We start from the raw sequence: 14,277 nt of genomic DNA, 5'->3' as shown, positions 1-14,277 counted from the left end.
GTGAGGAGCCGGACTCACAGCAGTTGCTCGGTGCCTCGTGAACTGGGGGCCGTGTCCCTGGGACTGCAGATGAAGGTGGTTCCTGCCCCGACGCTCACATTTTCTCAGGCTCAGATCCCAGGATCTCGGCCCCCTAGAATGAAGTCCACTCCTGTGGGGCCGTATGCGGGAGTCCCAGGCCATGGCACCCACCAGGAGGACAGAGGGCCTTGTGTCCCTGTGGGGCCAGGTCCGGCGTGCACTGGACTCCTCCAGATGGCAGCAGCCTCTTGTGTTGGCTCTGGATGAGACCCTGTACTTCAGACCCGAGCAGTCACCGTCTGGGACCTCCCAGCCTCCTGGAGTCAGTGACTGCCTGGCTTTGGGACCACCTTTCTCTGCCCCTCAACCACACACACTGGCTTTCCCCTGGGTCACAATGTCAAGTCCAAGCCAGGACCCAGCCCCCAGACTGCCGTGACGTTGAGCCTTGCCAGCGGCATGAATGGGAGGGGACGAGGTTGGGGCCCCTGCCAGGGGCAGGGGCGGGCGCGCTGGCGGGCGGCCAGCCCAGTGCAGCCAAGAAACAATGAGCCACAGCCCCAAGTGGTGTTTTATGGGTTTTCATCTCATCGTGCCACCAAGTGAGGCCCGAGCGATAGTAATTATCCCTACACAAATATCAGGGCATGATTACCCAGCTGGATTTACTGCCCTCTCTCCAGCCAAGCCAAGATTGGATTAGGACACAATTAATTGATGGGCTGATAAACTCTTTAATGTGGGACAAGGTCAGGAAGGGAGCAATGTCAAGGGCTGCCTATAAAAGGGGAGTCCCAAGGAAGACTCCGGAGGGCTGGGAAGTAGGGACGAGAACCGTGGAAGGGACGTTCAGTGTGGCCCGGCAGGCAGGATGCCAGAGGAAGGGGCACACTCGCCCCTACTCAACAAGCGAGGGGCCCTGGCAAGAGGACCCACCAGGTGGCTCCGAAGCCCAGCCCTTCCCACGCTCTTAGCGTGCTCCACTGGGGATCCGAGAGCAGCGGTTCCCCACCCAGGCTGCACATCAGAGCCACCTGGGAGCTGTCACCCATCCTAGCTGAGCTGCACTCTGTCGGTCCCCTCAGAACCTGGGGGTGAGACCCTGTCACCGGATCACAAAGCTCCCCAGGTGATTTCCATGTGCAGCTGAGGTTAAAGGCCACTAACTTGGCATCACATTAGTTCCACGCCCAGCCCAGCAATAGCCCGACTCGAGTATGGAGCACGTAGTATGTGCCAGGCACCATCATAGGCACGGAGGATGCCTCAGTGAACGAAACACAAGGATCCTGCCCTCGTGGAGTTCACTCTCTGTCCTCAGTTCTCTGTCCCGTATATCTCTCCAGGTATCTGACTCCTCTCTCCCAAGCCCCTGCACTCAAAGCACCTTGAGGGCAAAGTCCCTGTGTTGTTCGTTTTGTGGTCCCCTTTGGCCCTCGCTGGACATTCAGCCCTGGGCTTCCTGGGATTGAGGGCACATCTGGACAGGCTGGAGCTGGCCCAGGGCTGGGGTAAGGATGACAGTGGCCGGCAGCCTCAGCCCCAGGCCCACACCTCCTGCTGCCCTTCTGTGGGTTTGAGGGATGTCTGTGGGTTGAGTTAATTTTTCAGTTGAGTGGTTCCATTGACTCATCGACAGTGGGTGGGGTGTGGAGCCGGGACATTTGTGTCGTGTCAGCACTTCCTTCGGTCCCTGGCACGGCGCTCAGCCATTGACACTCTGCCCACTGTGGGGAACCTGAGAGCCTCTCCAGAGGCCCCGGCCAGCCCCGGCACAGCTGTGGCATTCAGCTGTGGGCTTCAGCAGCCCGCGCCAGGGTGTTGGAGGGACCCACAGAAGGACAGTCCCTCTCCCCTGCCTCAGCCAGCCTTAGGGAAGCTGGCATTGCAGTCCCCAGAAGAGGACTGAGAACCTGCTCCCGGCAGTGTCCTGTGGGAGCGAGTTTGTACAAACCCGGGGTCTGCCCCTTACTGGGTGACCGTGGGCAAGACACTTGACCTCTCTGTGCCCACTCCCTCATCTGCAGGACAGGAAACATACTGACTTCATACACCCCCTCCCTGCAATGGCCCGGGAGACTATGACCAAAGTCTTTGCCATCGCTCCCAGTGTGACCCAGCCTGCCTTTCTGGCCGCCTTCCTCCGATTCGTCCTCACTCATGACATTCCTGCCTGCTGCCTTCGTACTTGCTGTTCCCTTTGCCTAAAATGCTTTTCCCCTGATGTCCTCAAGGCTCACTTCTCTTCACTCAGGGCCCTGCTCAGAGGAGGTCTTCCCTGAGCACCTGATCTAAAGTCACAGCCCCATTCCTCCCCATGCCCTCAACTGGCTGATTTTCCTTCACTGCACCCAGCACTCATCTGAAAATACGCTGTTTGCCGTCCGTCTCCCCCGCTGCAGTCTTAACACCGTGGGGCCAGGAACTTTGTCTTGTTCACTGCTCCAGACCCAAACAAGTGCTAGTCCCTTAGCGAGCACTAAATACATGTTTTTGAATAAATATTTGAGATAATGAATGAAAAGCACTTGTTATGGTGCCTCAGACTTACGCACTCTGAGCAAAAGCCATTGTCATTCTGTGGCTATGAAGAAGGTCAGAGCTTGTAAAGGCACCCTGGCCGTCCTGCTGGCCCGTGGGAGAGAGGCCCTAGGAGCAGAGACAGAAAAGGACCATGTATGAACAAGACACTGCCCAGACGAGGGCTCCAGGTGAACTTGGGTCAAGGGTTAGGAATTGGCATGTAGGGAAGGGGAAACAAAAGGAGGAAGCTTGACCATCATCCAAGGAGGCCTGGGCCCGGAAACCAGCTTATGGTGTAATTGACCTAGAAAAATACAAGCCCGGGTACTTCAGGCGGCACTAGTCAGTGAAAACCAGGTGGGAGAGTGTGCGGGGCAGAGGGGACCCCCGGATCCCTGCAGCTCCTGGTCAGAGCCCATCGCCTGGGCTCCAGCCCATGCCGGCTGCTCCACTGGGCAGCCCAAGCTGTCCTGCCCACGTGGCCTGGCCCGGGAAAGGGGAGCGTGGGTAGCATATGGGTCAGTGTGAACCGTGATCCCCGCCACTACCTCATTTTCACTTAATTCAACAAAATGTTCATTGAAGATCCGCCATGTGCAGGGCCCTGCTAAAAGAATACACGTCCCTCCCTCCTTCCTGCACAAATAGTGGTGTGTCCTACTCACAGTTCCTCCCCTTGCTCTTTGTTTATTTAACAATATATTTTGGATATGATTTCCTAGCAGTACACAGAGAGCTTTCTCATTCTTTTCATGGCTGTATAGTACTCCATTGTATAGATTTGCCATTAATTGGATCAGTCCTCTATTGATGAAAGATTACTTGCAATCTTTTGGCCTTACAAAGAGTGCCACCAAATGAATAAGCTTGTCCAACATGCTGTTTTCCACAATGGCAGGTGTATTTGTAACGTAAGTTCCTGGAAATGGAATTACTGCGCCAAAGGACTGTAAGTGTGCAGCTTGGGTAGGCGTTGCCAGACTGCCCCGCACGGGGACACTCCTCGTTCCGTTCCCGTCGGCCACACATGCGAGCAGGCACTTTCCAACACTCCCCAGCACAATGTTTCATCAATTTTTTTAGTATTTGCCAATCTGATGGGAAAATATTGATATCCAAGTATAGTGTTAATTTTCATTTTTCTTAAAATGAGTGAGGCTGAGAATATTTTTATATATTTGAATCTCTTGTCTGCTCCTAGCCTTTGTCCATTTTTTCTATTGATTATTGGTCTTTTTCCTATTGATTTGTAACACCTCTTTATAAATTAGGGAAATCAGCCCTTTGTAATGCAAGGTGCAAATAGTTAGTTTTCCCTTGTTTGTCATTTTTCTTGTGTCTTTGCTCATGGTGGGTTTTGTAATGTGGAAAATTTTCATCTTTATGGACGTGGATTTATCACTCTTTTATGGCTTCTGGCTCTGTGTCATACTTAGAGAGACCTTCAGGAGGGGCTTTTGTGACCTCCTAGAGAAGAGAGGTGGCATCAATTACTGTGCTAGAGGAAAGAGGGGGATTCGGGTGGTGGCACTTCCAGCCTCTTCTGCCTTCACAGCAGATGAGCCGTCTGCTCTCGAGAGAAGCACCCCTCGTGCGGCGGGTCCTCCCCCCACGGCCAGTGCCAGCCGCGCCCAGGGACTCTACACCTCACGACTCAGAGTGTGATGCACAGCCCAGCAGCGCTGGGACCAGCTGGAAGCTCCTACAAATGCAGGCTCTCAGCTCCCAGAGCTCCTAGGCCAGAATCTGTATTTTAATCTTCCTGAGATGTACTGCCCCGAGTCTCCGCCCTCTCTTCCTAGGCTCCTCTAGGTCCTAAATCGGATTCTAGGGTCTCCTGATCCCCAGCCAGCCTTCACGTGGATGCAGCATCCTGATTTGCAGCTGTCCCAGCACGGCCGCGCCTGGGGACCTGCTCGGGCTCCTCAACACACGTGGCCCAGTGAGCAGCAGGGAGGGAGCGAGGAGGCCACGTCCATGGTCCTGACGAAGAACACGGCTCCTTGCGAGCTGGCGCTGTCCCCCACGAGCAGCCCCAGCTCTCTCATACCACGTGAGGGGGCTTTGCAGACCGTTGTCTGAAGCACAGCGTTGCCACCTCACAGCAGCTGTGCAGCCTTAGGCAAAGGATTGAACCCGCTGAGCCCTGATTTCGCTCTGCTGAATGAAGACTCCATGCTCCTGGCATGACCACGGACAGGACTGAAGGAGCCAATGTGGGCAGAGCTCCCGGCAGGAGCCGAAGGGGTTTCCCCCTTCCCCCTGGCATGGAGGAAGGAGGGCAGGGGCCAGCAATTATATGGGACCCAGGGGAGCCTGGCCTTCTCTGCTACAGTGTCCTTTGTCCGAGCTACTTTCTTCCCCTGGAGCCATCACTGCCTTGCTGGCTTTCCATTGACTGAGCCTTGTAAAGCCTTTTATACTTAACATCACCGTTGCGTCCTGGGGTGTGGATCACTGAGGATCTGCTGTGGTCATGCCCTGTAATTCCCTGGATGAGGATGAGGATGAGGATGGCATTGTTATTATTTACTGGAGTTATCGTGTGCCAGGCATTGTTCTAAGTGCTTTACATACGTTATCTAATTTAACCCTCACAACAACCTGGTAAATATGTGCCCATTCTCAGGATCCCATTTTCCAGATGAGAAAAAGCCAAGTTCATGACTTGCCCAAGGTCAGCCTAGACGAAGGCATGTTCCTGGCTACCCCGCCAGCCCTGCTGTTTGCCTCATGGGTGAGGTTGGAGGTTGAGGCCTCTGCCCTGCCGCACACACCTGCCCGCCCTTCTCTGTGTCACCAGTGTCAGACCATGAGTCAGGCCATCTCCCGGGAGGGGCTAGCCCCTGGGGAGGGGGCACTCCACCCAGTGGTCCTGAAGAACAGCTCTTTATGACCCAGTCTCACCCTGGCATGGCTCCAGGCTGCCCTGTAGTTCTAATTTTCTGTTTGTCTAATAACTCCTTCTCTGCCCCTTCTCCCTCCTTTACCCCAAATGTGGCTGCTCCCTGGGACTCAGGCTTTGGCCTGGTCTTTCCCCTCCCCAGCTCCAGCCCCGCTGCTGCCACCCCTAATGGCCAGTGACCTCTTGGCTACCTCCTGACCACTTCAAATGCAAACTCTCTGAAGCCAAGCTCCTGCTCCTCACCTCCAGCTGGCCCAGCATCCCTGTTTGGGTCACCATCCCCACACTGTGGACAGCTCCCCTGCTCTGCAGCCACACTCAGCGGGTCCCTCCTGGCCTCCTGTTGTGGCCCCTGCCATGGGCGCTTCCTCCCCACCCCCACTGTCAACACCCCAGTCAAGCCTGAGCTCCTGCAGAAGTGGCTGCTCACTGCATTTTCTCCCCTGCTAGCTCACTCCACGGCCAACTCAATCTTCTAGAAACACTGTCTTCCCCTGACTTTCCCCAGATCAGAAGCCACCAATGAATGGCCCCTTGCCCTCAGTTCTGGGGTTGCTGGGTCTCCCCTGCCCCGCCATGTTTCTCCTCCTCTCTAGGCCAGCTCAGTGTCCCCTCTGTGCCTTTTTCTTGCCGTCCTGCCTGCTAGAGCACCACTCCTCCCGTCTGCCTGAGCTGTGGAGTGCAGTGCTGACCCAGGCTTTAGAGTCGGAGGACCTGGGTTTGACTCTCTCTCTACCCCTTACCAGATCTGTGACCTTGGGTAATTGACTTAACCTCTCCCCCCTTAATTTCTCCATCTGTAAAATGGGGCCACACCACCACTCAGGGTCTGTAGGGTTTAGACGAGATAATGGTTGTAAAAACAAGAAAGTGCTTCATGCAGAACCGGGCCATGCTAAGTGCCCCATACATACGAGAGTCATTGCTGTTGTTACTGTGACTCTTCAAGTCCCAGGTCAGGTGCCTCCTCCCTCAGGAAGGCCTCCCTGATCCCAGCAACCTCTTCTGTCCTGATTTCATGGCGTCTCCTGGATGTACAGTCCCGTCCTGCCCTGCTGGGCTCTGCTAGCTGTGGGCTCCTAGGCAAAGCACCGCAGCTCTCATGGCTCAGGCATTTCATGTGTAAAGGAGGCATGAGACCCACCTCGTGGGTGTGGTGAGGGCGAGTGAGTATATGTGAAGCCCCTGGCACAGAGAAGGTGCTGTGGAGTTGGCAGGTGTCCTCAGTGTCACTGCTGCCTCATGGCCTCTCCTTTACTTACTCCTTGTGTTGTGAATGGACTGTTAGCACCCAAGGCAAGGACCAAGGCTGGCACTTCCCGTGGCCTCCCGCAGCACCTGGCATGGCGCCTGGCCGCAGCAAGCACGGTGGCGTCTTCCCATGGCCGCCTGGCAACAACTGGCACTTCCACTGCACTCTGAGACCTCCAAGGCTCTTTCAATACAAAGATGCCAGAGTCAGGGTGGGAATGGAAATTCCCAGACTTGCCTCTCATGCGGGCTATGACCTCCCAGAGCCCCCTGTCCCCACCCCACGATTCCCCCGCTGTTTCTTCCAGGCCTCCACCCTCTCAGTGTCTCCTCCAGGTACTCAAAAGTCCCTCTCTCCTGCCCCTGACAGCCTCTCCTCCTGCAGAGCAGCTGCCCCCTGGCCCAGTGAGGGGCCCCCAGGGCGGGATGCAGCTACAAGGAGCCAGAAGGCAGGATTACACGCGGACACGGGCCGGGGGCCAGTGCTGGGTGTTTATTGCCTGTGCCATCGACCTGCACAGCTCGCTGTTTATCTGTCTTCCTGACACACCTAATTACCCAGGTTGCAGCTGCCAGAGCGTTTGCTCTTCCTAAATCACGGGCTCCCATCGCTTCTGCCGCCCCGGCCTCCGGGCCTCTGCCTGCAGAAGGGCTGCCATTGATTTTGCCGTTCCCATTTATGATCTACAAGGCTCCGCATCGCTGTTGCACATTTTACCTTAATTAGTTTATTCTTCTGGGCGTCCCTGGTGAGCTCGGAGGCCAGGAGGCTGAAGAGGGATGGTGCCAACGGCACGAGGCACCCTAACCCCTCTGGCCAAAAAGCCAGAGCCTGGCCGGACATTAGCACCCTAGGATGGCAATTTGCCAAGGACAGTGCTGGTTCTGCAGGGTGCTAATAGGTGGTCTGCAAAAAGGGGTTCCATGGCCAAGGAACATTTGGGTAAGGCTGGGTTAAAAAAAAAATTAAGCAGGTAATTATTGCAGGACTTTTCAAAGTTTTGACAGACCAACGTCTTTGTGAATCTCCAAGAGGCAGGTGGGCGTGCAGTCCTTCCCAAACTCAGATGATCATGGAACCCTTTCTCCAGGCAGCTCACAGAGACTAGGGTCCCACAAAGCACACAGGGGGAAAGGCTGTCTGGGTTGGACAGAGGGAGTTGGAGGTGAGGAGGTGAACAAAGCAGGTCACCCTTTCCTAGCTGAGGCAGGAGCTCAGCAGCTTGAGGAATTCCTTCTGCTGAATCCAGGGGTGCCCATCAGAGCTCTGTGGAGCCCTGGCTGCCACGGCCACTTTCTCGCTGTGGCCCAAGCTGTGCAGCAGTGGAGCCAGGGTATTTCGGGAAAGGACTAGGCTGGCTGCAGGTACAGGGCCAAGGGGGCCCTGGTTGGACAGATGGGCAAGGGTTGCTTGCTGTGGGGGAAGGCTGGGGACCCAGAAGCCTGCGGGGGCCATCCTCAGAGGCCCCCCAGGTGTCTGGAAGCAGTGACAAGCCTGCCACTGCCTCTGGGACAGCCGTGAAGACGGCAGCCAAAGTCCAAGTGCCTTCACCACAGTCCTGAAATCCAGAACAGTCTGAAAGCCTCAAGTGCTTTTTTCAAGTTTGGGGGAAACTCATTTGATAGCAAAACCTGTCCTGAGCTGATATGAGCTATTTATAGGCTTTATTTATCCCATTTGGTGTGAATATTCATGTTTTACTGCAGAAATATTAATGTGTTTAATTACAGGGTGCTGCCCCAGTCCCTGCCGGGGCTGTTATGTAATAACCGGCGTGTGCGCTGTGTTACGTTCTAAAGCATGAAGGAAAAAATCCAACTTTCTAAACACATCTGGACCCCAGGGATGGTGGGCCTGGGGCTGTGGGCCTGGGGTCTCTCGGAGCTGTCGCCAGCTCTCGACGTGCGTTTTCTCGTGTAATTCCCACGCGACGCTGGGAGAGAGGCACAGCTGTTATGCACGACTTTCAGTGGAAACCAAGACTGGAAGAGGATCAGGGACTTGCCCCAGACCTCACAGCTGACAGGAGGAGACTCGGGCCGACTGGGTCGGGTACCTGTGTTTTTGTCCCGGGAACCAGCTCCTCCGTCTCCCTGTGGGCGTCCCCCCAAGCACGGCAGCTCTGTGCAGGTCCCTGTGTGGGCTCCTCAGAGATGGTCCTGAGCTCACGCTGCCACCCAGACACCGGCAGGCCTTCTGGGTCTGTCTCCCCCCGGCTCCTCCCCGTGAAGGGCCTTTTCCTCCTCCCGGGGTCAGGGCCTCTGCCCCCTGGTGTCCGGTGGGCATCCCTGAGGCCAACTCCAGGGCCCACGGATGACACTCCGCCCCTGGGGGTCCCATGGTCTCAGGAGGCCCAGCGGGAGGCCCCTGGGACCAAACCCTCTGCCCTCTGCTGGGCTGAGCCACCTGAGGGGCCATTACTCTGGTCCCCCTACACACGCCTGCAGTCGGCGTTCACACAGTCACTCCCGTGTTCTCACGTGACGCTCACTTTCTCACACTCCCTCGTTCCCGCAGTCACTCATTGAGTCTCTCACTCACACTCGTTCTCACACTCATTCTCTCACACCCACACTCTCCCACAGTCTCTCAGTCTCTTACACATGCTCTCGCACACTCTTATTCCCACCACGCGCCGTCACTGACACACTCACTCTTGTGCTCATACACTCACACGTTCTCACACTCACTTTCACACATCCTCACCCATACTCTTACACACTCATTCATTCACACTCGCTCTCATTGTCATGGTCACACTCTGTTCCACAGTTCACACTCATTCTCGTGCTCATCCTCTCCCACACACTCGCATGTGCACACTCAATCTCACTCACACACTCACTCACGGAATCACCGACTCTCACCAAGCCCCTGCGGTGCAGAGCTGATGTCTCTAAAAGACCTTAGAAAGTAGCTCATCTATAAAACAGGAAAACTCATTTCTGCCTAGTAATAGCGACCACTTTGGGGGTGGGGGGGAAGCCAACCTTTAATGTGCATCACCTACTCCTTGCAGTAAATTTGAATGCAGTTATTTTTGTCATCTCCATTCATGAATAAGAGAACCGAGGCTCAGAGATGCTAAGCACCTTGCCTGAAGTCTAGAGCCTGGATGGAGAATCCAGGGAGCCCTGGGATTGGGACTCCGGCCCATCTCCTGGAAGCCGGGAATTCCTCCCCTGGGCCACGTGGTCACCCTTCAGTCTACACCCACTGCCTTTTCCCTGCCAGCCCGCCAGTCAAGTTCAGGGTTCTGGCCCCAAGTCCACTCTTCCCCACGTTCACCTTCCCCAATTCCTCCAGCTGCTCCCCTCCCTGTGTTTCCTGTGCCGGGCCCTGAGGGTGGGACGTGGCCCCTCCTAAGCTACCAATGCTCTGGGTCTTGCTGTAATAGGAAATAAACTAAGGGTGGTGGTGGAGGGGAGAGCTCAGAAAGGCTTGAGGCTCCAGCCACCGGGAGTTCTTCCCAGTTCCCCAGAACAGGCTTCTTAGTCAGGAAGAGCTTCAGAAGGCCACAGATCTCCTGACATTACATACAGAACATCGTATGGTGCTGAAGGTCATTGGCCTCCATCCAGTTCTCAAAGGGGTCAGTTATCCAAAAGAGGTGGAGACCACAGCCCACCAGGGCTCCCCAGTCCTGAGACCAGGGCTGCCCAGGGCTGCCCAAACCCCTTCTCACAGCCCAGGCAGAAGCACCCGTCACCCCTCACCCTCTCAGAGCTCAACTTCCAGTGCCTTCCTCAGTGTGGACTAAGGCCTCCCCACCAACCAGGACCATTTCTGCTGAGACCCAAGTTCTCCTACGATCCAGCAGAGGACATAAGGACAGCTGCTCTGGGTTGGGTCTGGGTGTTGAAATATGGGCAGTCCCAGGCTCTCCTTCATGATTTTGCAGGAGCACATGGTGCAGGGTGTGAAATCCAGCTGTTGAAGGTCATCCCAGACACGTAGGAGCAGTAGCATTCTTCCCTAGCTCCTGAGGCCTGGGCTGGCCACCTTCATAAGCTTCAGTCTCTCACAGCTGAGAGCATCTGAGTGTCACCCAAACAGGGAGGAGTCTCACCTGCTTGAGGTCTCCTGCAGCAGATGGACCATCCACCTCAGGCCCAACCACCTCGTGGCAGGTGCTACGAGACATGCACAGAGATTAGAACCTGGACCCTGGTCCGCTGTCCACCAGCCCTCCCTTTCTTCCTGTCTCCAGGGGTGGCCACGTACACCGACAAGTTGTTCAAGTTCCGCAATAACCGGTGGGAAGACATCCTGAGTGACGAGGTCAATGTGGCCCGTGGCGTGGCCAGCCTCTTTGCCGGACGCTCTGTGGCCTGTGTGGACAGGAAGGTGAGTGCAGGGGCGCATGGAGGGGGGCTGGGGAGAAGCAGAGGACACACAGCAATGACAGCCAGAAGAGGAGCCACCAGGGAGACATCCCCCGGCAGAGTGGTGGCTCTCACCAGTGCGGTGGCCTGCAGAGTGTCTTGCACAGAGTGGCTGCTAAATGCTAATGACTAAGCCTTGCAGGATGAGCTGCAATAGACCTTTCACATCCTTTCTCCCATGCGGCCCTCCAGCAACCAGTGAGGAAGCTGACTGGGGGTCATTGTGTCCACTGGACATTGGGAGGGACAGAGGCCCAGCTTGGAGCAGTGACTTGCCTGGGGACACGGAATGGATTAGGGGTGTGGTCAGGACATGAGTCACAACCTTCTAGCTCTAAATCCTGTGCTCATTCACTCATTCAACTAACATTTACAGAGCGTGTCCTGTGTGCCAGGCATTGAGCCATGGGCCCCTTCGTAAATACTTAGGGACAAATGAAGGCACAGTGGGGGCTTCATAGGTGGGTGGGCAGAGGGTACCTGAATACACAAGCACTGTAGTGTATCAGTGGCCCCACCCAAAGTGGACGGGAGGAAAGGCCGAGTGGGGAGGGCCAGGAGCAGCTGCAGCCATCTGCCCTGGGGGGGGGGGGGCACCCACCCAGGCCCAGGTCCCAGCAGACCCAGCCAGAGCCGGAGGCTTGCTGTGGAGGTGATTTATCCCTCCTGTCACCTGCTCCCCTGCCACCCACCTCCTTGGCTGAGTAAACAGTCATCTCTAAATCAGGGGCCCAGCTGCTGCCCATTCTGGGGGCAGGGGCAAGGGGGTGGGCTCACTTTGGGATTGAGATGGCACTGGGGGATTGGGGATTCGGCGTGAATCTTCACAGCAGGGGCCTCCAGGCCTTGGGAGAAGGCAGGTGCCAGGTATAAATATTTATTTCTTAACAAGCTGGTGCTGGGAAGAGAAGCCAAGCTGGGCTGTGAAGCCACATTTAGCCCTGACCTGAATCTCTGCCACCTGGACTCCTGCCTGGTGGGAGGGGACGGGGAGGCGAGCCGTGAACAGCCCCAGAGAGGGGGGGTGCCAGGCCTGGGCACGGCTGGGGGCCTCTGCCCGGCCTCCTCCTTCAGGAGCAGTCTCTCTCCTCCAGGACCCCGGCTCCCCATGCCCAGCTGCCGTGGGAAGTTCGCCGGGAACTGGAGGGAGGGGCGGGCAGGTTAATCATGAGGAGATGTGCTCTTTGTCCTCACAAGGTCATCTGCACACCCACGCATTTAACCACAGGACAAAGGCACCATGTGAACTGGCACTGCACCCGGAGGTGGGTGATCAGAGGCCGGGGCTCCCCGTGCTCAGCCCCAGACTCAGCTCCCAAGCCTCGGTCTGCCACCAGGACTAGGGTTGCTTTCTGCATCCAGCCGCCACCTTTGCGGTCCCTGGGGCCTGAGAACCGTGAGGGGAGGCACAGAGAGAGGCCGCCGCCAGCCTGGGAGCTGAGCAAGAGGAGTGCAGCATGGAGCAGGAAAACACAAGAGCAGGATAACAATAACAGCAGCTAAGGCTGATTAAACTACAACATGCCAAGCCCTGTGCTAAGTAGTTTAGATGCATCACCTTCCTGAACCCTTGTAATAATGAGCCCGTGCAGTAGGTGCTATCATTATCCCATTTTACAGATGTGGAAACTAAGGCTTCCGGCAATTAGGCAACTTGACCTTGGTCACACATGACGTGGCAGGCAAAGCCAGGAATGAGTCCTGCTTGCCCCAAATTGAAGCAGATCCCTCACTACCCCTCGGCTACCCTGCCTCTGGGTGAAATGGTATCAGACACACGTTTCCAACCACAGGTTTTAGGTTTTAGGGTGAACCACGTGTTCACCCTAGTCATCCTGACTCAGCCCCACAGCCTGTACCTGGGGCCTTTTAATCTGTGCGCCTGGTCAGTGATTCTCAAAGTGTGGGCCCCAGACCAGCAGCGTCAGCGTTATTGGGAATACACATCCTCAGGCCCCCCGACTCCCCTGAATCAGAACCCCTGGGGCCACCCAGCGATCCGGGGTTCAGCCAGCCCTGCAGGTGATGCTGATGCGTGTGAAGTCGGAGAGCCGTCGCGCCAGGTGACTGTCTCAGCCCCCGCCACGCGCCATCCTCTCCCTCTGCCCTCGCTCATTCTCTGCCCCAAACCTGGAGCCCCCGCTTGTCCTGTATCTTCAGCGGACTCATCACTCACCCACCCTTCTGGATCCAGCTCAAAGCTGGTCTCTTACAAGAAGCGTTCCCTGATCGATAATGATTATGCCTCATGTTTATATAGCATTTTTATCTCTTCAAAGACCTTTCACATACGTTGTCTCATTTCATCGTCTCAAAAACCCTGCCAGGAAGCAGGGGGAACATGATCCCCGTTTAACACACGAGGGGACGCGGCCTGGAGGCTGTGAGGGACTTGCCCAAGGACAAGGAGCCAGTTAGGGACAGAGCCTGCACTGGGACCCAGGCGACCAGCCCTAGACCAGCGGTTCTCAAAGTGTGTTGACCAAGAGTGTCAACAGCATCCAGGAACTTGTTAGAAATACAAATTCCCAGGCCCCACCCCAGACCTCTTGACTCAGAGACTGCGGGGAGAGGGCCCGTGTTGTCACAAGCCCTCCAGGTGGCCTTGATGTAGGGGAAAGGGTGAGAACCACTGCCCTGGACCCAAAACTGTAGAAACATCTTCTTTCCCCTGGAATCAGGTCACCCTCCCAGAATCCTTGTAGTCAAGTGTACATGTGAATTTCTGCAATCTTCTACAACCGAAACACATCTATGTTTCTCAGTTTTATCAGCCCAATAAATTGAAGTAAGGTACTAGGTACAACTGAATTTTATAAATATCCCAATTTCTAGCAGACTGCATTTCAGTCCATTGGGCTTGATTGCTCATTTGTGGGTGAGATTGCTGCCAGCTGGTGGGGTCGGGAATGGCACACTTTCCCCTTTGGCCCCTCACTCACTCCTCAGCCAGTCGTTCCACACACACACACACGCACACACACACACACACACACATGCTGCAGGGTCGGCTGAGAACTTCTCAAAGTCCTCCCCTGATCAGGGAGCCGTGTTGAGAAGCAGAGCATCTCAAACTGCAGGTTTGCACAAGAACCACGTGGGAGTCTGGCAGAAATGCAGATGGTGATTCAACAGGTCTGGGGTGGGGCCTGGGATTCTGTCTTTCTAACATGTTCCCAGATGTCACCGAA

At 55.8% G+C, this 14,277-nt stretch overlaps 1 protein-coding gene across 2 annotated transcripts in view; it reads left to right on the top strand.

Annotated features, from left to right (window-relative positions):
- The window catches only part of CRTAC1 (cartilage acidic protein 1), a 145,774-nt gene that overhangs the window by 85,145 nt on the left and 46,352 nt on the right, over positions 1-14,277 (top strand). For both annotated transcript variants that reach the window (XM_069460248.1, XM_069460249.1), the window contains exon 4: positions 10,912-11,048. In XM_069460248.1, coding sequence (XP_069316349.1) covers positions 10,912-11,048 — 137 coding nt within the window. The remainder of the gene's footprint in view (positions 1-10,911; positions 11,049-14,277) is intronic.

This window comes from Eulemur rufifrons, chromosome 28 (genome assembly GCF_041146395.1).
Source record: "Eulemur rufifrons isolate Redbay chromosome 28, OSU_ERuf_1, whole genome shotgun sequence".
Taxonomy (NCBI): domain Eukaryota; kingdom Metazoa; phylum Chordata; class Mammalia; order Primates; family Lemuridae; genus Eulemur; species Eulemur rufifrons.
This window is presented reverse-complemented; position numbering and strand designations above follow the sequence as displayed.